At 23.1% G+C, this 23,587-nt stretch overlaps 1 protein-coding gene across 3 annotated transcripts in view; it reads left to right on the top strand.

Annotated features, from left to right (window-relative positions):
* The window catches only part of LOC117174307 (kinase D-interacting substrate of 220 kDa), a 181,324-nt gene that overhangs the window by 76,373 nt on the left and 81,364 nt on the right, over positions 1-23,587 (top strand). For all 3 annotated transcript variants that reach the window (XM_033363292.1, XM_033363291.1, XM_033363290.1), the window contains 5 exons: positions 2,637-2,735; positions 7,706-7,804; positions 14,159-14,356; positions 17,889-17,987; positions 21,318-21,614. In XM_033363292.1, the coding sequence (XP_033219183.1) occupies positions 2,637-2,735; positions 7,706-7,804; positions 14,159-14,356; positions 17,889-17,987; positions 21,318-21,614 (792 nt within the window). The remainder of the gene's footprint in view (positions 1-2,636; positions 2,736-7,705; positions 7,805-14,158; positions 14,357-17,888; positions 17,988-21,317; positions 21,615-23,587) is intronic.

Raw genomic sequence — 23,587 nt, 5'->3', positions numbered from 1 at the left:
AGTGCTTTCATTTGCAGCTTAGTTTTTATTACCTCAAGTGGTAAATTTTTCAGCTTTAGTGTTCCATTTTTTAAATTTCATTGACCGTAAAAAATGTTTGCTAACCGAGAAAAACCCGGGAAATGACCGGGAATTTATTTCGTCGATTAAAACGGCCACCCTGATTATATTCAAATATATAAAATTTCTGAAATTGTTTTAATCTAAAATTTGAAAAATCGAAATTTTTTAATTAAGAAAAAGATCAATTATTTAGAAATGTTTTACTGTTTATTTGAAATCAGTAATTAGAAAACTAATATTTAAAACTGAAAAAGAACGTTGAACGTTACAACTTCAATTGTTCTATTTTGAAAACTTTTCATGTGTAAGTCAAATTGTTGAATTTTGATGTATAAATAAATATTAAACGCCTCTTATTCCTAGAAAAAAATTCGAATAAGTTAAAGAAATATTTCAAAGTTCAGAAAAGATGAAAAATTAATGTAAAGTTTGAAATTATTGAAAATAATTTAAACGAAGTGTATACGAAAATCAAAAATAATTTAAAATCTGAAAAAATCTAAAACAACATATACATTTTTCAAGATTATGAAATAAAATTTTGAAACTTCGTAAGGATTTTTAATTTCATTAACCGTAAAAAATGTTTTCGAACCGGCAAAAAACCCCGAAATTTTTTTCTTTGATTAAAACACCAACCCTGAAATTTTTTCTGGGGAATATGTTTTTCTGGATTTACTTCAAAATTATTGCCTTTTCGTCGAAAATTTCATTATTTTGTTGAAAATGTAATTATTTTGTTTAAAATAGTTTGTTTTTCTGTTTGAAAATTCAACTACTTGGTTTTGAAAGTTGAACAATTTGAAAAAAGTTCATTTTTTTGGTGATATATCTTTTGGTTAAAAATGGAACTGTTTTGTTGAAATTTAAATTTTTGGTTGAAAATTCAGATTTTCGGGTTAAAAAGTCAACTGTTTTGTAGAAAATTCCTCTTTTGGTTTAAAAATTTCACGATTTGGTTGTCATTTTTTTTTTCTTTTTTGACTGAAAAATCGTTATTAATTGAAAATTTGTCTTCTTGGTTTGAAAATTAACTTCTTTGGTTAAAAAAAAAACAACTTTTGGGTTTAAAATGAATCTATTTTGGTTCTTGATTCAACTATTTTGTTTGAAACCAAAAAAGATTAACTAGAAATTAAAATCTTTTTGGTTGAAGTGTTAATTATTAAATTTTTTGATAAGAATTCATATTTATTGGTTGAAAGTAAATGTTTCAAACTCTCAACTACACTATTCCATTTTTTATTGAAAAATGATCTTTTTTAGTTGAAAATTAAACTATTTGGTTGAATATATGATTTGGTTTGTTTGTTAAAATATAGTTTCTTTTACTGACAATTTAATTTTTTTGTGGAAAATTAATTTTTTTTAACATAAAATTTAACTATTCAATTTTTCGTTAAAAGTTGATGTTTTTTAGTTACAAATTTAAGTATTTGGTTGAAAATTTATTTTTTGTCCTGAAAACTCGTCTTTTTATGTAAAAAAAAATCAACTATTTAGAGAATACAAACTTTTTTGGTGGAAATTAATATTTTCGGGTTGAAGATTTCACTGTTTTGCCCAAAATTTGTCTTTCTGGTTTGAATATTCATATTTTCAGGTTCAAAATTTAACTATTTGGTCTAGATTCTAGAACATTCGACTTTTTAGCTTGAAAAACCAACTCTTTTGTTGATAATTCTTTTCTTTTGGTAGAAAACTCATCTTTTTTTGGTTGGAAATATAAGTACTTTTGTGGAGGTTAAACTAATTTTAAAAATTCTAATTTTTGTTAAAGTTCTATCATTTTATTTAAAAATTCATCTCTGGTTCAAAATTAAACTATTGAATTGATAACTTATTTTTCTCAAAAATTAGTTTTTCAGATGAAAATGTAACTATTTCATTTTTGGTTAAAAAATTATCTCTTTTAATAGAAAATGCGTGTCTTTTGATGAAAATTTAAGTATTTGTCTAAAAAATCATCTTTTTTATTAAAATTTCATCTTTTTTGGTAGAAATTTAATCTTTTTTTTTTAAGGAATCGACTATTTTGCCAAAAAATCATTTTTTTGGTTGACTTCTCATTTTATTTGAAAATTGAACTCTTTTTTTGAAGATTAATTTTTTTTGTTAATTAATTTTCTTTTACTGAAAAATTAACTATTCCATTATTGTTTGAAAATTGTTGTTTCTCGTTTGAAAATTTACATATTTCATTGAAAATTAATCAAGAAAACATCTTATTTTGGGCTTTCTGTTCAAATTCGATGGAATTCCCCAGAATATATTTTTTTTTTTTCGGAACCAAATTTTACACAGTTGTTTTTTAGGTAAAAAAAGGAAAAGAAACCCTAGACTTTTCTACCTGAATGAGGGTTCATATTATGAAATTGGCATTTTAATCTTTTTCTTTTTAAAACAGCTTAGTTTTCGAATTTGGAAGGAATTGAATTTATAGGAAACTGGTATTCAAAAAGTCTTTTAAATGCCAGTTTGAAAGACTTGTATTAAAAAATGAATTTAAATAAATGTAAATGTTTTTTTTTTTAATTGCTGAATTAGTCTTTAATACTAAATTAAAATTTCAGAATGGAAGTACGGCCCTCGTATTTGCAGCGAGCAAAGGAAAGTTACACTTTGTGCGAGAGCTTATTAACCATGGAGCAGATGTCAATGCCGAGGACGCAGTAAGTGTGTCATGTGTCTTCTATTTTGTCAATGACGCATTTTCCATTTTTTTTGTACGCATGACAGAATTTTTTATCATTTCAAATTGAACGCTTGCAGTTGTATTTTGTCCAATTAAAATAGCACGATTTAACAGTGAAAGATTCGGAAATGACTAGGAGAAAACTAGAAAATAGTTTAAAATTTAATTTTAATAGCAGGAATTTACTTCTGGTCGATTTTTTAAATATATCTATAGTTTATTAGAGAAAGAATTTTCTTCCATTATAAGAAAAACCTTTTGAATTTTTTGCTATCTGACATTTGTTTCGCGAACTTAAGTTTAATAATCGAATTGATAATATTAAAAAAATACGGAAACAACCATTTTCTCAATAAAAAAAAGCATTTATCACGTTATATTTTATGACAGGATCGGCAATTCTTAAAAGAATTATAATTCGGATTTAGAAGAATGGAATTTTCCCTCTTCCCAATTTGTTTGTTCCAAATTTCTTTCAAATTTAGTTTTTTACGTTGTTTGTTAAGAATTCATTTTTTTTTGTTAGAAATTCAACTACTTGGTGAAAAGTTAAACTCTTTTGTTAAAAATTAAATTTTGGTTGAAGATTCATAATTTTAATTGAAAATTCTTCTCCAGTTAAAAATTTAATTACTATGTTGAAAATCAATTTTCTTAACTAAAAACGTAACTATTCCAGTAGAAATTTTAACTTAACATTTTTGATATATATTATATATTTTAGATATATTATATGTATTGATATATTTTTATTAAAAAATTCAACTATTCGTTTGAAAATTCTTGTACTTTATGGAAAATCTGTCTGTTTTCGTAAAAAATTTATCTTTATGGTTGAAAATTAATCTTTTCCGTATAAAAAGCAACCATTCTCGTTAAAGAATTATAATTTTAGTTAAAAAATCATCAGTTTAGTAAAGAATTAATTTCTTCAACTGAAAACTTAACAGTTCCATTTTTTGTTGAAAGTTGATCTTGTCTAGTTCAAAATTAAAAAATTTTGACGAAATTTTGTATTTTTTAATTAAAAATTTACGTATTTTGTTAAAAAATTTGATTTTTCTGTATGAAATTGTGGTTCTCGTAAGTTAATCTTCTTGTTTAAAAATTCTTCTTTTCTGTTAAAAATTTAAGTATTCGAGTTAAATAATGGTCCTTTTACTCGAAAATTCATCAGTTTGGCTGAAAATTAATTGCTCTAACTGAAAATTTATGTTACATTTTTGTTTGAAAATTGATCTTTTCTAGTTCAAAATTCAACAATTTGGCTGAAAATTGTTCTTTTTAAATAATTTTAATAATTTTTAATTTTAGTTAAAAACTCATCAGTTTGGTTGATAATTAATTTCTTCAACTGAAAATTTAACTCTTTCATTTTTTATTCAAAGTTGATCTTTTCTAGTTCAAAATTCATAAATTTGAACGAAAATTTTTATTTTTATATTAAAATTTTACGATATGAAAAGCGTCAAAGAAATAAAATTATTTTTCTATAAAAGTTCTAAAAAACTGTCTCTTGACACTTTTTTCCATCTCTCGACAATTTCGATATTATTGCAAAAATATCGATAAAATCTTTTTAAATTGATTTTATTCTCAACAATACAATTTATGGGTGTCTAAAAAAGAAAGAAGAGTATAAATCATCAATATTGAGAAGTTTTATAAAAATTTCAAAAATAATTTGAAATTTGAACTTATTCCAAAAAGGTTCAAGCAAAATGTAGAGTTTAAAAATTTGTTAAGCGTTTTAAAGATTTTGATTTTAAAACAACAATTTTCTTAAGATATCTGGGCAAATTTGAATTCATTTTTTGATAAAAAAATATAGTTTTAAAAGAATATTTCAAAAAGATTTCAAAAGAAATAGAGGTTTTGATAAATGTGTAACGATTGAACAATTGTTAATTTTTTATGACCTAAAAGAAAATTAATTTCTATTATAATATAAACAAAATTTTCAGTTAAAAAAATTATAATCGCTTAATTTTTATTGTTTCTGAATTGAATATGATAGCTAGGATTAAAAATTTAGAATCTTGGAACTATACAACTTATAAAAGTTTAATTTTTTTTAATTTTACAACTCAACGGCATTTAATTTAAAATTGTTCACTTGAAATGTGCCAGAATCTTCCATTTTATATGCGTAAATTATTGAGCTTTTTATTTAAAAAAATTTAAACCTTAATTTTAAAAGTTAAAAATTCAAAATGTTTTCTCTTTAAGTGTTTTATTTGAATTTCAGTTTTTATAACTTTCAATGAACACATTTTTTCAAAATTTTTTTCAAAACTTTATTTTTTTGTTGAAAATATTTGGTTAAAAATCCTTTTTTTACATATTAATTTTTTTAACTGAGATTTAAGTATTCCAGTTGATAATTTATCATTTCAGTTGAAAAATGCATTTCTTTTGGTAGGAAATTAATTTCTTTTATTGAAAATGTATATTTTTGCGTTTAAAGTCAAATATTTTCTAAAACATTCAAATTTGTAGATTGGAAACTTAAGTCTTCTGTGTAAAATTTACCTCTTTTAGTAGAAAATTAATACTTTTCGGTTTAAAATTGAGCTTTTTTGTAAAAATTCATTTTTTATTGAATAAGTTATTATTTTAGTTAAAAATTCTCATCTGGTTTAAATTTGAACTATTTTGATGAAAATTAATTTTTTTAAGAATTCAGCTTTCTTGTTTGGATATTAACTTTTTTGTTGAGAATTCATCTTTGTTTCAAAATTCAACTATTTTGTAGAAAATAAATTTTTTTCTAAATTATAAATTATTTTTTTAACTGAAATTTTAACTCTTCCACTTGAAGATTCACCATTTAAGTTAAATATTCAATTCTGGGTAAAAATTTAACTAATATTGAAAAGTACTTTTTTTCTTGGTTTAAAACTTAATTTTCTTAAATGTAAATTTAATCATTCAATTTTTGGTTAAAATTTTGTATTTTTTAGTAGAAAATTAATTTTCTTGGTTTGAAAATCATAATTTTAGGATCAAAAGCCCAAAATTTTCAAATAAATTTGCATTTTTATTTTGAAAATTCAAGTCCTTTGTGGAAAATTCCTCTCTTTTGGTAGAAAATTCATCCCTTTTTGGTTGAAAATTCATCATCTTTGGTTGAAAATTCAACTGTTTGCTGGAAAATTCAGCTTTCTTGTTTGAAAATTAGCTTATTTATTAAAAATTCATTTTTTCGAGATTAAAAGACCAATGTTTTTTTAGAACATTTTTTTATTTTTAGCTTGAAAATTCAAGTCCTTTGTGGATAATTCGTCTCTTTTGGTAGAAAATTAACCCTTTTTAGTTGAAAATTCATAATTTGTGGTTGAAAATTCAACTATTTGCTGGAAAATTCAGCTTTCTTGTTTGAAAATTAACTTTTTTATTAAAAATTAATCTTTTCGGGATTAAAAGACCAATGTTTTTTTAGAAAAATTTTTTATTTTTAGCTTGAAAATTCGAGTCTTTTGTGGAAAATTCCTCTCTTCAGGTAGAAAACTCATTTTTTTAGAGAGAGAATGAATCTTTCTTGGTGAAAATTAAATTTTCTTGTAAAAAATAATTTTTTTTTGTTTGAAGAATCATTGTTTTAGTTTAAAAAATTTCTCTAATTGAAAATTTAACTATTTTTTTGAAAATTAATTTTTTTTCTTGGTTCAAAAGTTCATTTTTTAAACTAAAAATTTAATTATTCCATTTTTTGGTATATAATTCACCTGCTTTGTATAGAAATTCAGCCTTCTTGTTTGGAAATGAATTTTTTTGTTGAAAATTCATCTTTTCAGGATTAAAAGAAAAAATATTTTTTGGGCAAAATTCATCTCTTTTAGTAGAAAAAAATGTAGCCCTTTCGGTTTGATTAATTAAGGTAATTAAACTATATTCTGGAAAATTTAGCTTTCTTGGTTAAAAAGTAACTTTTATTGAAAATTTATCTTTTCGGGGTTGTAAGACCAATGTTTTTAGAAATATTTAAATTTTAAGCTTCAAAACTCAATTCTTTTGTGAAAAATTCATTTATTTTAGTAGAAAATTGATCTTTTTTTAAATCAAAATTTCTTGGTGGAAAATGAACTTTTTTCTAAATATTCGTCTTTTGTTTGAAGAGTCATTATTTTAGTTAAAAATTTCTCTATTTAAATATTTTATGATTGAACTATTTTGTTGAAAATTAATTTTTTTCTTGGTTCAAAAGTTCATTTTTTTTACTGAAAATTTAATTATTCCATTTTTAGTATACAATTGATCTCTTTTGTTTAAAAAATCAGCTTTCTTCTTTGGAAATGAACTTTTTTGTTGAAAATTCATCTTTTCAGGATTAAAAGAAAAAATTGTCTGAAGCAATTCGACTTTTAAGCTGGAGAACTAAACTCTTATGTTAAAAAAATTAACTACTTGGTTGAACGTTAACTACTTTGTTAAAAACTAATTTTTGTGGGGGAAAGTTAACCATCTTTTTCTTGAAAATTCACCCTTTTCAATGAAAATGTAATCACTTGGTTAAAAGTTCAATTACTCTGTAAGAAAATGTCTTTTTTTGTTGAAAATAGATAAATTTTTTTACAAATTAATTTTCTAAATTGCAAATTCAACTATTCCAGATGAATATTCATCATTTTAGTTAAAAACTCACCTCTGGTTGAAAATTGAGCTATTTTATTAAGAATTCTTTTTTTTTTTCTTTCGTCAAGAGTTTTTTTTATGTAAATTTAATAACTCCATTTTTTGTCAAAAAATTATCTTTTTTTAGTACAAAATTCAACTATTTGGTACATACGTGGATTTTATTTAAATATTTGATTCTCCCATTTTCGTGAAAAATCACCCTAACCCCCCTGTTTTAGAGCATTTTGAGCTCTGAAGCCTGGATATTTCAAAATTTTGAATTTGTCTTTTAACGTTTAGATGAATAATTGGAAATATTTTATTTTCCAGGACAACTGGACCGCGTTGTTGTTTGCGGCAAAGGAAGGATACGTGGACGTCTGCCTCGAACTACTCGATCATGGAGCCAACCTGGAGCACCGCGATATGGTAAGATCATTAATTTTTCTTTCCATTTTCAAATTTTCATGGTCAGGGTCAACTTAAAATTCTAGGCAAACAGCCAAAAAGTTGTACGACGATAGGCGCAAAACAGTAAATTTTAATTCTGAATATTTGGAATTCTTCCAAGAGACGTCTCATTAATTTTCATTATATTCACACTGACTACAAAGAGGAAACAAAGTTTATTCTTCATGTATCAAAATAAATTTGGAGACAAATTATAAATAATTTTGAAATCATTTTGAAACTTCCGTCTTATAACGAACTTCCTTATAAACTTGATTCCAAGATTCTAAAATAAGGAAAGAACACTATTTCCTCAAGAAAATATTTTTATTTTAAATCAAAAATAATTCGATTGAACCAAAAAAGACAAAATTGCAACGAAATACTGGATTTCTCAACCAAAGCAGATCATTTTTCAAACAAATAGTTGCATTTTTAACAGAAAAGATGAAATTTCTACGAAAAGATATACATTCTGGAATCAGAAGGGCGAATTTTCAACCAAAAAAGATTTTTAAGCCAATAAAGTAAAAGATTCCATCTAAAGTTTGGAAGTGTCAAGTCAAAAAGATAAACTTTGAACAAAACAGTTTAATTTTCAAGGAAGTACATACATTTTTAGATAAATAGTTTAAACAATGGATATGATTTCAGTCAACATTTTATTTTATTAATTTTTTTATTTATACTTTTTCATTTATAATGTTTTAAACTAAAAAATGTAATAGTTTATATATCAAAAAAAATTTTTTAATTTAAAATAAAAAAGAATGGGATTTATCCAACTTAGACTACTTTAACCGAAAAAAAAATTAATTGTTAACCACAAAATTACATTTTTAACCAAAAAAAATTACATTTCTGCAGAATGAGATTAATCTTCAATAAAAAATATTAATTTTATACGAGAAAAGTCAAATTTGCAACAAAATAAATAAATTTGTAGCCAAATAGTTAAATGTTGAACCAAAGAGATTAATTTTCTACGAGAGAAGTCATTTTCAATAAAATTAAACAATTTTAAACAAATAGTTAAATTTGCAACCTAGAAGATTACTTTTTTCCAAAAATACGAAGTTTCAACAAATTTAAATGAGGAGAATTAATTTTCAATTAAAAAATAGAATTTTCTATACAATGCTAATAGTTGACATTTCAAAACAAAAACATTTTTTTGAAATAAAAAATTCAATAAGACTAAAATTCAATAAAAATGAATTTTCAAGAAAATACTTGAATCGTAAATTAAGGCAGATTAATTTTCAACTAATTGGTTTCGTTTTTAAACAAACAAAAAAATTTATCTCTTAGAAAAGTCGATTTTTGGACAAATAACAAAAGTTTTCAAACAAATTGTTGCATTTTCGAAATGAAAATAAGAATTTCCTACAAAGAGGTTCAATTTTCATCCCAAAAAAGGACATTTCTAACAAAATATTTAATTTTAAACCGAAACCAATCATTTTTTCACAATACAGTTGCATTTTTAATGGAAAAAATGAAATTTGTACAGAAATAGACAATTTTAAACGAAATAGTTAAATTTTCAATCTAGAATACGAATTTTCAACAAAAAAATGTTAATTTTTAACCAAATAGTTGAATTTTCAACCCCAAAAGAATTAAATTTCTACCAAAAGATATGAATTGTCAACCTATTCTGCTTTCTTCTTTAAAAATTAATTTTTTTCGGGTTTAAAAGACAAATTTTTCTGAAACATTTGTCATTTTAGCTTGAAAACTAAACTCTTCTATTGAAAATTCAACTGCTTGATTTAAATTTTAATTACTTTGTTTTTAATTTATTTTTTGTAGAAAATTAATCTTCTAAGTTAAAAATTCACCCTTTTCATTGAAAATTTAAGTGCTTGATTTAAAGTTAAAATACTTTGTTAAAAATATATTTTATTGATGAAAATTGATCTCTTTGGTTAAAAATTTAACTATTTTGTTGAAGGTACGTGCTTTTGGCTCCAAATTAATTTTTTTAATCGGAAAATTAACTATTCAAGTTGAAGATTCATGATTTTAGTTAAAATTCACCTCTGGTTGAATATTCCAATACTTGGTCAAAAATTAAATTACTTTCTCAAAACTTTATTTTCTTGTTGAAAATATTTTGTTAAAATTACATTTTTTGTTATATATTAATTGTTCTAAATGAAAATTTAACTATCTTCTTTGATGATTCATAATATTAGTTGAAAATTCATCTATTTTGGTAGGAAATTAATCTTTTTTGGCGGAGACTTCATATTTTGTGGGAGAAAATTAATTTTGATTAGTTTAAAATTCAGCTATTTTATAAAAATTATTGTTTTTAGTTAATAAATCATTATTTTAATTAAAAATTCTCCTCTGGTCGAAAATTTAACTACCTTGGTTGAAACTTAAATTACTCTGTCAAGATTTATTTTCTTATTGAAAATAAATTTTTTTTCTTTCAAACTATTTTTTTTAACGAAAGATTTAACTATTTCACTTGATGATTCATAATTTTAGTTGAAAATTCATGTCTTTTGGCAGGAAATCATTATTTTTAAATTCAAAATTGATATTTTTGTGATTAAAAGTAGAATGTTTTATAAAACATTTCTAAAACATTAACATTCTGCTCTGTTTGAAAATTTAACTATTTTGTTCAATTCTGGTTAAAAATTTAACTATCTAGTTGAAAATCAATTTTTTAAAATCAGAATTTCATTTTTTTAAATGTAAATTTAATTATTACACTTTTGGTAAAAAAATTCATCTTTTTTAGTAGAAAATATAACTGTTTCAATGAATATTCATGTATTTTGTTAAAAATTGAACTTTCTGGTAGAAAATTAATCTTTTTTTGTTAAAAATTGAACTTACTTGTTTCTCTTTTGTTTCAAAATGCAGCTTTCTTCTTTGCAAATTAAATTTTTCGTTGAAAATTTACGTTGACGAGACGAAAAGACAAATGTTTTCGGAAACATTTGACTTTTTAGTTTGAAAACTAAACTCTTCTTTTAAAAATGTAGCTTCTTAACTAAAAGATTAAATAATTTGTTAAAAATACTTTTTGTTACAAACTAATATTTTTAACTGAAAATTTAACTATTCCAGTTCAAGATTCATCATTTCTGTTAAAAATTTACCTCAGCTTGAAAATTTAACTATTTTATTGACATTTTTTTTATTCGGTTCAAGAGTTCTTTTTTTAATGTTAATTTAAATATTCTATTTTTGGTTATAAATTTATATTTTTTAGTAGAAAATTTAACTGTTTGGTAACAACATGAATTCTATTCTTTTATTTTCTTGAAAAATCACCCTAATTCACCTCTGGTTGAAAATTAATTTTTTTCAAAAGTCATTTTTAAAATATTTATTTAATTATTCCATTTTTGTTTAGAAATTTATTTTAAAAATTGACTATTTTGTTGAAAATTAGTTTTTTATTGTTGTAAATTAATATAATAGTAGCTGAAATTACGAATGTTCTACAAAACAGTTCAATTTTTATCCCAAAAATGTGAATTTCTAACAAAATATTAATTTTCAATGCAAACAAATTAATTTCTAATTACACAGTTGCATTTTTAAACAAATAGATGACATTTTGGCAGAGAGACATTTTTACCAAAATATTTTGATTTTCAATTAAGAAGTATAACTTTTTTTAAATTGTTGAATTTTCAACAAGATAATTCAATTTTGAACCAAAAAATATTTTTTAAATAAAAAAGAAAAATAGTTGGATCAATGCGATAAATAAATATGTACTTTGATAATTTATAAACTAAAGAATTAACATTTTAAATATGCATTGTAGTTCATTTTTGATACTTGAAATATTTTATTTTGAAACTATTTTCACTATTTTTGATGTTGAAAGTGAGTCCGAGGGCTGAAAGAATGTCCAGGGTGGCCGCTGGACTGGGAAACCTGGAAAGCCGGGAAATGACCGGGAATTTTTGGGGTCCTGGGAAAACCGGCAAATGACAGTGAATTTATTTTTTTACCGGGAATTTTACCAAATTTTTAGAATAAAAATGTTGTTCAACTATGATTTCAACCGTTTTCAAAATAATTTTTCAAATTGTGATTTTTATAAATTATTATATCATTTAGTTTAGAATGCTTCAATCGAAAATCTTTAATTTCAAGAATTTTCCATTTTAGATTTTTAATTTTTAAGCATATATTTTAATTTAAAATTTAAAAATGCTGTTTTAAAGGTTAACCAAAAATTAATAATTACAAGTTTTTAAAATCTAAGATTTTTTAATTAAAAACAGGGTGGCTGTCGGACCGGGAAACCGGGAATTTTACGAATTATCAGAAGAAAAATATGCCCAAGTTCGATTTTAACAGTATTTCTAAATAATTAAAGTGCAGTTTTGAAGATATAAACAATAAAAAATTAATAGACTTTGAAGTTGAAAGTTTTTGGTAAAAAACAGTTGTATTATCAGCTGTAAATATAAATAAATGATTTTTTAAATTGATCTGTACTCTAAGTATATAAATCTGAACAATAATTGATTTGACTAAACTATTCTAGATCCGTTCAAAATTTGAGAATTTCCATATTGTAACTGTTTCTATCCAAAAATCTTAATAAGAATTGAAATTAAAATATCATTTATGCTGATAATTTTATTTTTAAATAAAAATTTTTAATGATTTATCAATAATATATTTTGAATTCAGAGTTTCAGGTCTTCCTTTATATTATGTTTTATATTAAACTTAATAAATAAATTTATTAATATATTATTTCTATTAATTTTCTCGGCTTCTAAAAAATGTAAACGTGCGTTTTACTATTTTCAACTTAAAAATAAATCCATAATAATATAGTCATCATTAAAGGTTTTTATTAAATATTTATTAAATATATTTATTAAATATTTAGCAGTATTTCACTGTTCATTTACGACGAGTAAATTGAAACGAAATATTGAAAAGAAGACAATTTAAAACGGAATTTTGGTACATTGAAAGTTTTGAATCTTCAGATTTTCGAAGAACTTTTAAACTTTTAGCATTACAATTTTAATTGTTCTATTTAAAAAGTGTTTAATTCGTAAATGAAATTGTTAAATTTTGACGCATAATTAAAAATTGAACACTTATTATTTGTAGAAAAATTTTGAGTAATTTTAAGAGATATTTAGAAGTTTTGAAAAGATTCAAAATTAATTAAAAACTTGAAATTATTTCAAGCAATTTAAACGAAGAGTGTTAACATTTTTTTTCAGAATTTCTAAATATATTTTAAAATTAATTGAGATTATCCTACAATTTTTGAAAATCCTGCAAGTTTAAAAAAATCCTTAAAATCTTCCATAATTTTTCAAAGTGAAAAATCATTTTCCTAAGAATCTTAAGAAAATTTTTTATTTGTTTGAAGTCTTTCACAATTAAAAAAAAAAAATTAAAAAATTTTGTTTTAAATTTGCAAAAATTTACATTTTATTTTAAATTTGGCTGTAAGTATTTGAAATTATTTCAAGTTATAAATTAAATTCGGATCTTTTTAAGACTTCTAAATATCTCTTAAAATTACTTTAATATTCTTACAAATAATAAGTGTTCTCTTGTTATTTATAAATTCAAATTCAAATTTTTTTAAATTGCAGGATTTTCTACAAATTATGGAAATAATTCAATTCATTTTGAAATATATTTTAAAGTTCCGAAACAAATTCAAAAATTATTTTGAAATTGGAAACATTTTAAACATCTTCTAGTTTTCTCAAGATTTTGAAATAAAATTTTAAAACTTTTGAAGGATGCCTAGGCTATTTAAAGTTAAAATAATTTATTTACTAATTAGAGAAATGTTAAGTTAAAAAAATTATTTTTCAAATCTTAATGTGTCTAGCTTAAAATTACTTAAAATAATATAAGTTTGAAAAATTTTAAAGTTCATTCCTTAATTCTTTAATTTAGACTATTGAAAATGTTACCGTGGATTTATATTTTTGGAACTTAATCTGAATCTTTAAACTCTATAATTTATAAAAGTTCTCAAGTTTGCAGTTTATTTGCATACGTGTAAATTTTTGGGCATTTGAATACACAATTTTTGAATTTTAAACTTTAAACTTCAATTTTAAAAGTTTGGAATTCAAGGGTTCTACTTTGAATGCTTTAATTTGTTGTTTACTGTTTATTACTATACATGGAAAAATGTTTAGAATGTAGTTTGATTTTTTAAATTTCATTAGCCGTAAAAAATGTTTGCTAACCGGGAAAAAACCGGGAATTTTTTTCTTCGATTAAAAAATCTACCCTGAATATCTTATTTCAAAATTGCAAGCATAAACCTAATTTGTTATTAATTATTGATTAAAGGGTGGATGGTCAGCCCTTATGTGGGCGACTTACAAAGGCAAAACGAACACAGTCTCGCTTTTGCTGTCAAAAGGTGCGGATGTCAATGCTCATGGGAATTACCACATATCTTCCCTGTTGTGGGCTTCGGGTAGAGGATATCCCGAAATTGTCAAGGATCTCCTCGCACACGGCGCGAAGGTCAACGTCGGCGATAAGGTGATTATTTTATTTCATTATTAAATAAAAAGTATACGGTGGAAGATTTTTCAAATTATCTCAGTTTTCTCTAATACAATCATAATTTTTTATGGAATTTTTATTTATTTATAAATTAAAATAGTTGTTTGAAAATTCATGTGCTTTGTGAAAAATGCGCTTTTTTTGTAGAAAATTAATCTTTATGCTGGAAAATTCATCAGTTTCATTGAAAATTAATTCCATCAACTGAAGATTTAAGTGTCAATTTTTTGTTGAAAATTGATTTTTTCTTTTTCAAAATTCAATAATTTGGACACAAATTTGTCTTTTTTAATGGAAATTCCACTATTTCGTTGAAAACTCGCTTATTTTGTTAAAACTCGATTTTTTTATTAGAAAATTATCTTTTTCTTTGCAGGTTAATCTTATTCATTAAGAAATCTTATTTTCGGTTAAAAAGTCAAGTATTCCAATTAAATATTTATCGTTTTAGTTGAAAATGATTGTTTTAGGTTCAACTTTCAACCAAGTTCATGATTTTAATTAAAAATTAATTTCTTTGGTGAGAAAAATGAGCTATTTGATTGAAAACTTGTTTTTCCTTTGGATGAAAAGGAATTTTTGTTTATCGAAAATTTAACTATTTTCTTGAAAATTTGTTTCTTTTTTGGTAGAAAATTATGTTGTTTTTTAAACTGACTTTCTTTAGCTGAACCTTTATTTTTTGACTAAAAATTTGATTATTCCAATATGCTTGAAAAATAACATTTTTTAGTTGTAAATTGATATTTTTTTGGTAGAAAATAATCTTCTTGGTGGAAAATTCATCTGTTGGGTCCAAAATTCAATTATTCTAGATAAAGATTCATAATTTTAGTTAAAAATTCATCACTTTGTTTGAAAATATAACTATTTTGTAGAAAGTTAGTTTTTTTTTGTGGAAAGTAATTTTTTTTAACTGAAAATTTAACATAACCTAATTGAATATTTCATTGTTTTAATTGAAAAACTCATCTTTTATTTTAAAATTCAACTATTCTAGTTGAAGATTAATCATTTTAGTTGAAAATTCATCAGTCAAGTTGAAAATTAAACTATTTGATTGAAAATCTGTTTTTTTTTTTGTTTAAAATTAATTTTTTCTACTACAGTTTAATTATTCCATTTTTTGTTGGTAATTTTAATTTTTTAGTGGCAAATTTGAGTATTGATTTCCAAATAAAATCAATGTTTTCTTTTAGTGGAAAATATGAATATTTTACTCTTAATTAACCGGGCAAAACTGGCAAATGGCCGGGAATTTAAAATCATGTCCTGAATCGCCACTCTGAAAACCTGCACTTGCCAGGGAATTTTTTTTAAAGTCATGGCAATTTATTCAGAGCGTGCCAAATTTTCTTTTGAAATTTTTATATAAAATTAAATAAAAATGTTTTTTATTTGTAAAAGTAGCTTTATGTAACTGAACTGAACTATTTTGTTAAAAATTTGTTTATTTGTGGTTGAAAATTACATTTTTTAACTGATAACTTGACTTTTCTATTATTGTTTGAAAATTGATTTTTTTACATCTATTGTATGAAATATTATATGAAAATTCATTTTATTTTTTGAAAATTTGCCCTTGTAGTAAAATAATCTTCTTGGATGAAAATTTATATTTTTGCTTTGGCAATTCAACAGGCTGGTTGCAATTTTTTTCCTCTTCTGACTAACAAATTTTGATTTATTTGTTAAAAATTCGTCTTTTTTATTTAAAGTTAATATCTTTTGTTTAAAAAACTGCATTTTTTGATTTGCGATTCATTATTTTAATTGAAAATTCATCTCTTTGCTGGAAAATTGTGCAATTTTAGGGAAAATTCGACTTTTTTGGTCGACAATTAATCTTCTTGGTTGAAAATTCATCTTTTTGATATAATATTCAACGATTTGTTTGAAAAATAAATTTTTTTGTTTAAAATTAATTTTTCCTGTTTAAGATTCATCATTTTTATTGAACATTCATCTCTGATTCAAAATTTAACAATTGCGTTGAAAATTAATTTTTTTTGTTTTTGTTTAAAACTTAAATCTGAAGTTGAAAAGTTAACTACCGTAATTAAAAATGTAACAATTTTGTTAAAAATTATTTTTTGTTTAAAATAAATTTGTGAACTGAAAATTGAATGATTCCAGTTTAGATGTGTACTATTTTGTTAAAAATTTTGTTTTAGTTGAAATTTAATCTTTTTAACTGAAACTGTAACTAATCCAATTTAATATTCCGGTTTAAAAATTCATAATTTTAGTTGAAAATATAATTTTTCAAGATTCAAGTTAAAAATCCATCTTTTCTAGAAAATTCATCTCTTTGGTTAAAAATTTAACCTTTTTGTTGTAAATTCATTTTTATTTGGGGATAAAAATGATTTTTTTTTTACTTTTTCAACATTATTTGTCTATTTTAGTTGAAAATTCTAGTAGTTTGTTGAAAAATGGTCTTTTTTGGTAGAAGACTAATCTTCCTGTTTGGAAATTAATCTTTTTTTCTTGAAATCTCTTCAAATTGGTCTAAAATTCGTCTTTTGCAGTTGGAGATTCATTATTGTAGTTAAAAATTCAACTGTCTAGTTGAATTTTCTTTTAAATTCGTCTTTTTTGTTGGAAAATTCATCTTTTTAAAATTCATATCTGGTTGAAAATTTACAATTTCGTGAAAAATTCGTTTTTTTGTTTTGTTTGGAAAATAATTTTTTTAGCTAAAAAGTTAAGTGCCCTAGTTGAAACTATAACAATTTTGTGAAAAATTCGTTATTTATGTTTTGTTGAAAATTTATTTCTTTAGTTTAATTTTAATTTTTTGTTGAAAATTCGTCTTTTTTGGTGGACATCTTCTTGGTTGCAAATTTATTTTTTCGATATAATATTCAACGATTTGTTTGAAAAATACTTTTTTAATCAAAATTTATTTTTCTGGTTAAAAATTTATCATTTAAATTGAACATTTATGGTTGAAAATAAAAGTGCTTAGTTGAAAGCGTCGAAAGTTAAACTATCTTGTTAAAAAATCCTCTTTTCGGTTTAAAATTTATTTGTTTATGTTGAAGATACATCATTCTAGTTGAAAGTACTTCATTTTAATTGAAAATTGTTTTTAAAAAATCCGAAATATTTTTGAATCGCTCCGAACTATACAAAATTGTACTGAAAAAAATTTATATACCTGAGAATAAAACCCGGATTTGTCAGGAATTTTTTTCTCCAGAATTTAAATAGAAACGTTGATTGAAAATAATAGGCTTATTTAATATATTTTAACCAAAAATGTGAATATAATTTCAAATTGTTCAATTGGAAAATATTAGAAGTTTCGATTTCTTAAAGTTTTTATTAAAAAGTTTAAAATATTCAAAAAATTCTCTGATTACTTAAAATGAAAAAGTTTTTTTTTTAATTTTAATTTTATTTTCTGAAATTTTTATTTTTTTGCGATGATGTAATATACAGAGCAGATCAAAAAATACTTAAATTCCACCTATTTTTTATTCTTTTCATTTTTAAATTATAGTATGGAACGACAGCACTCACCTGGGCATGTAGAAAAGGAAACATAGAGATCGTAGACACTCTACTGAAGGCTGGAGCTACTGTCGACACAGCAGGAATGGTATGTAATATATTAATTAAAAGTCCCTAATGACCCTGATAATATTTTTTTTAATACAGGGAAATTTTTGGTATGTATTAACATTTTTTAACAATTTTCTGTTGTCATGTTAGTGATTTTTTGTCTTAAATTGACATTTGTAGAAATTAAAATCATTATGTTTCGAAGAATATTTACAGTACTTGAACAATAATAGGTTATTTTAATATTTTTCGTCGAAAATAGGTATTTTTAATTAAAAAATACAAGAGTTTCACTGTCTATTTTAACTAAAATTATATATATATTTATTCTGAAGTTAAAACATAATTTCCATCTATTATTAAAAATATCGTCCTTGATTTTCTATTGTTTTAGATAATAGATACTTATAATTACAAACATTTTGTGTTAATATTATTTTGATATATTAGCATAAAAATTGCTTAGGATAAAAAATGGTTTGTTTTCTACTTAAAATTACAGGGTGGCAACTTGATAGGGAAACCGGGAATGACCGGGAAATAATCGGGAATTGAATTTAAAAACTGGGAATTTTCTTCTGATCGTAGCAAAATTCAAGTTTTTAGTATTTTAGTATTTTTGGTTAATTTAGAAAAGCGATTACTTTATCTATATTTAAAAGATCCTCTTCAGTTTAGAAAAAGAAAGTACTTCAAGTAGTTCTTAGATTAAAAGTAATATTTCGAACAGGAAATATTTAGAAATTTTCCTTTTTTTTTCTTGAAAATTCAACTACTTGTGTTTAATAGCTAAACTTTTTTGTTGAAATTTATTTTCTTTTTTTTTTGGAACATTCATCATTTTAATTTAAAATTAATTTATTTTTAAAAATGTAACTACTTTTTGAAAATCAATTTTTTAACTAAAAATATAACTTCCACTACAAAGTTGAACTATTTTAAGTGAAAAATTGACCTTCTCTAGTTTAAAATTTTACCATTTGAATGTAAATTTGTCTCTTTAAATTGAAAATTCATTTATTTTGTTCAAAATTCAGGTATTTTGTTAAAAAATCGACTTTTTTTATAGAAAATTATTTTTTTCTTTTATAGTTTATCTCCATGTTTAAAAATTCTTCTTTTTAGTTAAAAGTTCAAGTATTCCAGTTAAATATTAATCATTTTAGTTCAAAGTTATTCTTTTTGGTTCGAAATAAATTTAAATGGTTAGAAAATATACTTCTTTGTTGAAAATTATTTTTTTTATTGAAGATTCAAATTTTTCATTAAAAATTCGTTTCTTTTGTTGAAAATAAGCTATTTGATTGAAAACTTGTTTTTTCTTTGGATGAAAAGGAATTTTTTTACCGAAAATTTAACTATTTTCTGAAAATTCGATTTTTTCTGGTTAAGAACTAAATGTTTAACGAGAAATTCTATTCTATTTTTGTTTGAAATTTGATCTTTTTTAAATGAAAATTCAAGTATATGGTTGAAAATTTATTTTTTTTAAATTAAACTATTTTTTCTAAAATTCATGTAATTTGTGGAAAATTCGCTTGTTTTTGTAGCAAATTGATCTTATTGGTTGAAAATTCATCTCTTTGGTAGGTATAAAATTCAACTATTTTACTTGAAAATTTAATCATTCCACTTCGAGTTGAAAATTAAACTTTTCTTTGTTCAAAATTCAAGTATTTCAGTTAAATATATATAATTTTAGTTAAAAAGTAATCTTTTAGAGTAGAACCAAAATTTAATTGGTTGAAAAATAAACTCCTGTGTTAAAAATTATTTTTTTTAGTATGAAAGATTTATAATTTTCTTTAAAAATTTATTTCTTTAGTTGAAAAATGAATTGTTTGATAGAAAAATTGCTTTTTCCTTGGATGAAAAGGAATTTTTTGCCCGAAATTTTACTATTTTATAGAAAATTTGTTTCTCTTCTACTTCAAAATACTTTTTTTCAAACTGAAAATACTACTTCAGTTGAATATTCCATAATTTTAGTTGAAAATTAATTTTTTTGGTAGAACATTATTTTTTTTAACTTAAAACTGAGTTATTTAAGTTTTGGTTGACAATTTATGTGTTTTAGTAAAAATATTTTTTTTTTTTTGGGAAAGTTCAACTGTTTTAGATAAAAATTTATTGTTTTAGTTGAAAACTCACCTTTTTGGTTGAAAATTCTTCAGTCAAGATGAAAATTAGTTTGTTTTTTTTAATAAAAATGTAGCTATTTCGTATTCTGTTAAAAATGTATTTTTTCTGGTTCAAAATTCAACTATGTGGTTGAAAATTTGTCTGCTGTGTTCAAAAATTGTATATTTTTTTTTTTTTTGTAAAAAATTAATCTTTTTGTTTGAAAATTAATCTTATTGTTAACAAACTGGTCTTTTTTGTTCAAAATTCGAGTATTTCAGTTAAATATTCATATTTTTAGTTAAAAAGTAAGCTTTTAGTTTATAAATAAATGTAATTGGTTGAAAAATAAACTCTTGTTGAAAATTACTTTTTTTATTATTAAAGATTCATATTTTTATTTGAATATTCATTTTTTTGGTTGAAAAATGAATTGCTTAGATTGGAAAATTGTTTTTCACTTGGATGAAAAGGAATTTTTTTGCCGGAAATTTTACTATTTTATTGAAAATTTGTTTCTCTTTTGCTTAAAAATAATTTTTTTCTTAAACTGAAAATATTATTTCAGTTGAATATTCCACAATTTTAGCTGAAAATTAATTTTTTTGGTAGGAAAATCCTTTTTTTAAACTTAAAACTCAGTTATTTAAGTTTTGGTTGACAATTTATCTTTTTTAGTAGAAATATATTTTTTTTTACAGTTCAACTGTTTCAGATAAAGATTCATTGTTTTAGTTGGAAATTCATCAATCTAGGTGAAAATTAGTTGTTGTTTTTTGTTACTAAAAATGTGGCTATTTTGTATTCTGTTAAAAATGCATTCTTACTGGTTCAAAATTCAATTATGTGGTTGAAAAATTGTCTATTTTGATGAAAAAATGTATTTTCTTGTAAAAAATTAATTTTTTCGTTTGAAAATTAATCTTATTGTTAAAAAACTGATCTCGTTTGTTCAAAATTTTTTAAATAAGTGTTTTCGTTTTGCGATAAATATGAATACGTTACTTTCAGTTTACCGGGAAAATGAAAACACTTGATCAGGAAAAATCGGCAACTGACCGAGAATTTTAAATCGGAATTTTTAAATTAATAAATAAAAAAAATCTCTGAAAATACTCTCTTCTAATAACGAATTCTATTTAGTTTATTACATTTTCCAAAAAAAGGAAAAAATAGTAATCCAAAAAATTAATAAATTTCTGAAATTGTTAATATTAAAATTAATTCTTTTCTCTTTTGTTTGCAGTATTCCTGGACGCCCCTGCTGGTTGCAACCCTCGGCAATCACATCGATGTCGTAATTTTACTGCTCGAGCATAAACCTAACGTAAATGCTCTTGACAAGGACGGTGCCACCGCTCTCATGATCGCTTGCAGAGAAGGTTACCATGAAATAGTAAATGCACTTGTAAACGCGGGTGCCTATATAAATGTCCAGGACAGATCTGGCGACACGAATCTGATTCATGCCGTCAAGGGTGGACACAGAGGAGTAGTTGAATCGCTTTTAAAAAAATACGCCGACGTTGACATCGCCGGCAAGGTATATTTCTTTCAATTCGAATTCTTCATCTGCTAATTAGCTCCTTTTCCAATTTAATTTAATTTTCAGTTTCTAATTTTTTTTTTAACTTTCTTTTTCTAATTTCTTTGGTCTCTAGGGGTTCGGACCCAACCACCACATTCCCGCTAACTGAGATTCAAGAGCAGACTTCACACTCTTTCCCATATTTCCCTCTTTTTCCCGTTTTAAAGAATTCCTCTTTTTTCTCCTGTTTTCAAGAAACGTTCCCTTTTTCACCCTTGAAACTCGTTTTCTGTCTTAAATTAAAACTGAATTAATAGAGCCCAGGAATAAAAAACAACTATTTCTGGTTAAAAGTTTATTCTTTTTGGTTGAAAATTCATCTTTCTGACTAAACATGTTATTATTTTGTTGAAAATGCATCAGTTTTTGTTAAATAATCATCATTCGCTTGAAAATTTAACAATGAGGTTGAATTTTTTCTTTCATGGTTAAAAAATATATATTTTTTTTTTTTAATTGAAAAGTAATGCTTTCGTAAAGATCTATTTTTCTGTTGACAGTTCATTCTTTTTAATTTAAAGGTCTACCATTATATTTTTGGTTCAGAACTGAACTATTTTATTTGAAAATTCAACTATTTTGTTAAAAAGAAATTTTTTTAGTGGAAAATTCAATTGTTTCGTTAAAAATTCGCCTCTTTGGATAGAATATCTTTCTTTTCGCATAAAAATTCTTTTTAAATAAAAATGTTATTATTTTATTAAAAATTCATCAGTTTTTGTTTAAAAAATTATCCATTTTAGTTGAAAATTCAACCATTTTGGTAGAAAATTTAATTATGTTGTTGAAAATGAGCTTTCTTGTTGATAATTCATATTTTTGTTTTATTGTATTTTTGTTAAAAGTGGATTCATTTTAATTTAAAGGTCTGCCATTATATTTTTCGTTGCAAATTGGCCTATTTTATTTAAAAATTCAACTATTTTGTTAAAAATAAATGTTTTTTGTAGAAAATTCAACTGTTTCGTTAAAAATTCGTCTCTTTGGATAGAATATCTTACATTTCGGATAGGGTCTTCGTCCTTTTGGTTTAAAAATTCATCTTTTGATAGAAAAGTAATTCTTATGATAAAAGTTCATTCTTTTTTATTAAAAAATCATCTTTTTGAATAAAAATGTTATTGTTATGTTGAAAGTTCATCAGTTTTTGTGAAAAAATCATCCATTTTAGTTGAAAATTCAAGGTTTTGCTAGAAAAATCTTCTTCTTCACTTGAAAATTTAACAATGAGGTTGAATTTTTTTTCAATTAAACCGTTGTCTTCTTTTATTTTAAATTTATTTTTTTGAATTGAAAATTAATACTTTGGTAAAAATTCATTTTTTGTTGATAGTTCATTCTTTACCATTTAAAATTCTACCATTATATTTTTGGTTCAGAATTGAATTCTTTTATTTGAAAATTCAACTATTTTGTTAAAAAGAAATGATTTTTGTAGAAAATTCAACTGTTTCGTTAAAAATTCGTCTCTTTGGATAGAATATCTTTCTTTTCGGATAGGGACTTCGTCCTTTTGGTTTAAAAATTCATCTTTTGATAGAAAAGTAATTCTTTTAATAAAAGTTCATTCTTTTTTATTAAAAAATCATCTTTTTGAATAAAAAAGTTATCATTTTATTAAAAATTCATCAGTTTTTGTTTAACAAATTATGCATTTTAGTTGAAAATTCAACCATTTTGTTAGAAAATTTAATTATGTTGTTGAAAATGAACTTTCTTGTTGATAATTCATATTTTTGTTTTCTTGTATTTTTGTTAGAAGTGCATTCATTTCAATTTAAAGGTCTACCATTATATTTTTGGTTAAGAATTCAACTCTTTAATTAGAAAAATCAACTATTTTATTAAAAATAAATTTTTTTTAGGAAAATTCAACTGTTTCGTTAAAAAATTGGTCTCTTTGGATAGAATATCTTTCGTTTCGGATA

Source organism: Belonocnema kinseyi, chromosome 6 (assembly GCF_010883055.1).
Source record: "Belonocnema kinseyi isolate 2016_QV_RU_SX_M_011 chromosome 6, B_treatae_v1, whole genome shotgun sequence".
NCBI classification, from domain to species: Eukaryota; Metazoa; Arthropoda; class Insecta; order Hymenoptera; family Cynipidae; genus Belonocnema; species Belonocnema kinseyi.
This window is presented reverse-complemented; position numbering and strand designations above follow the sequence as displayed.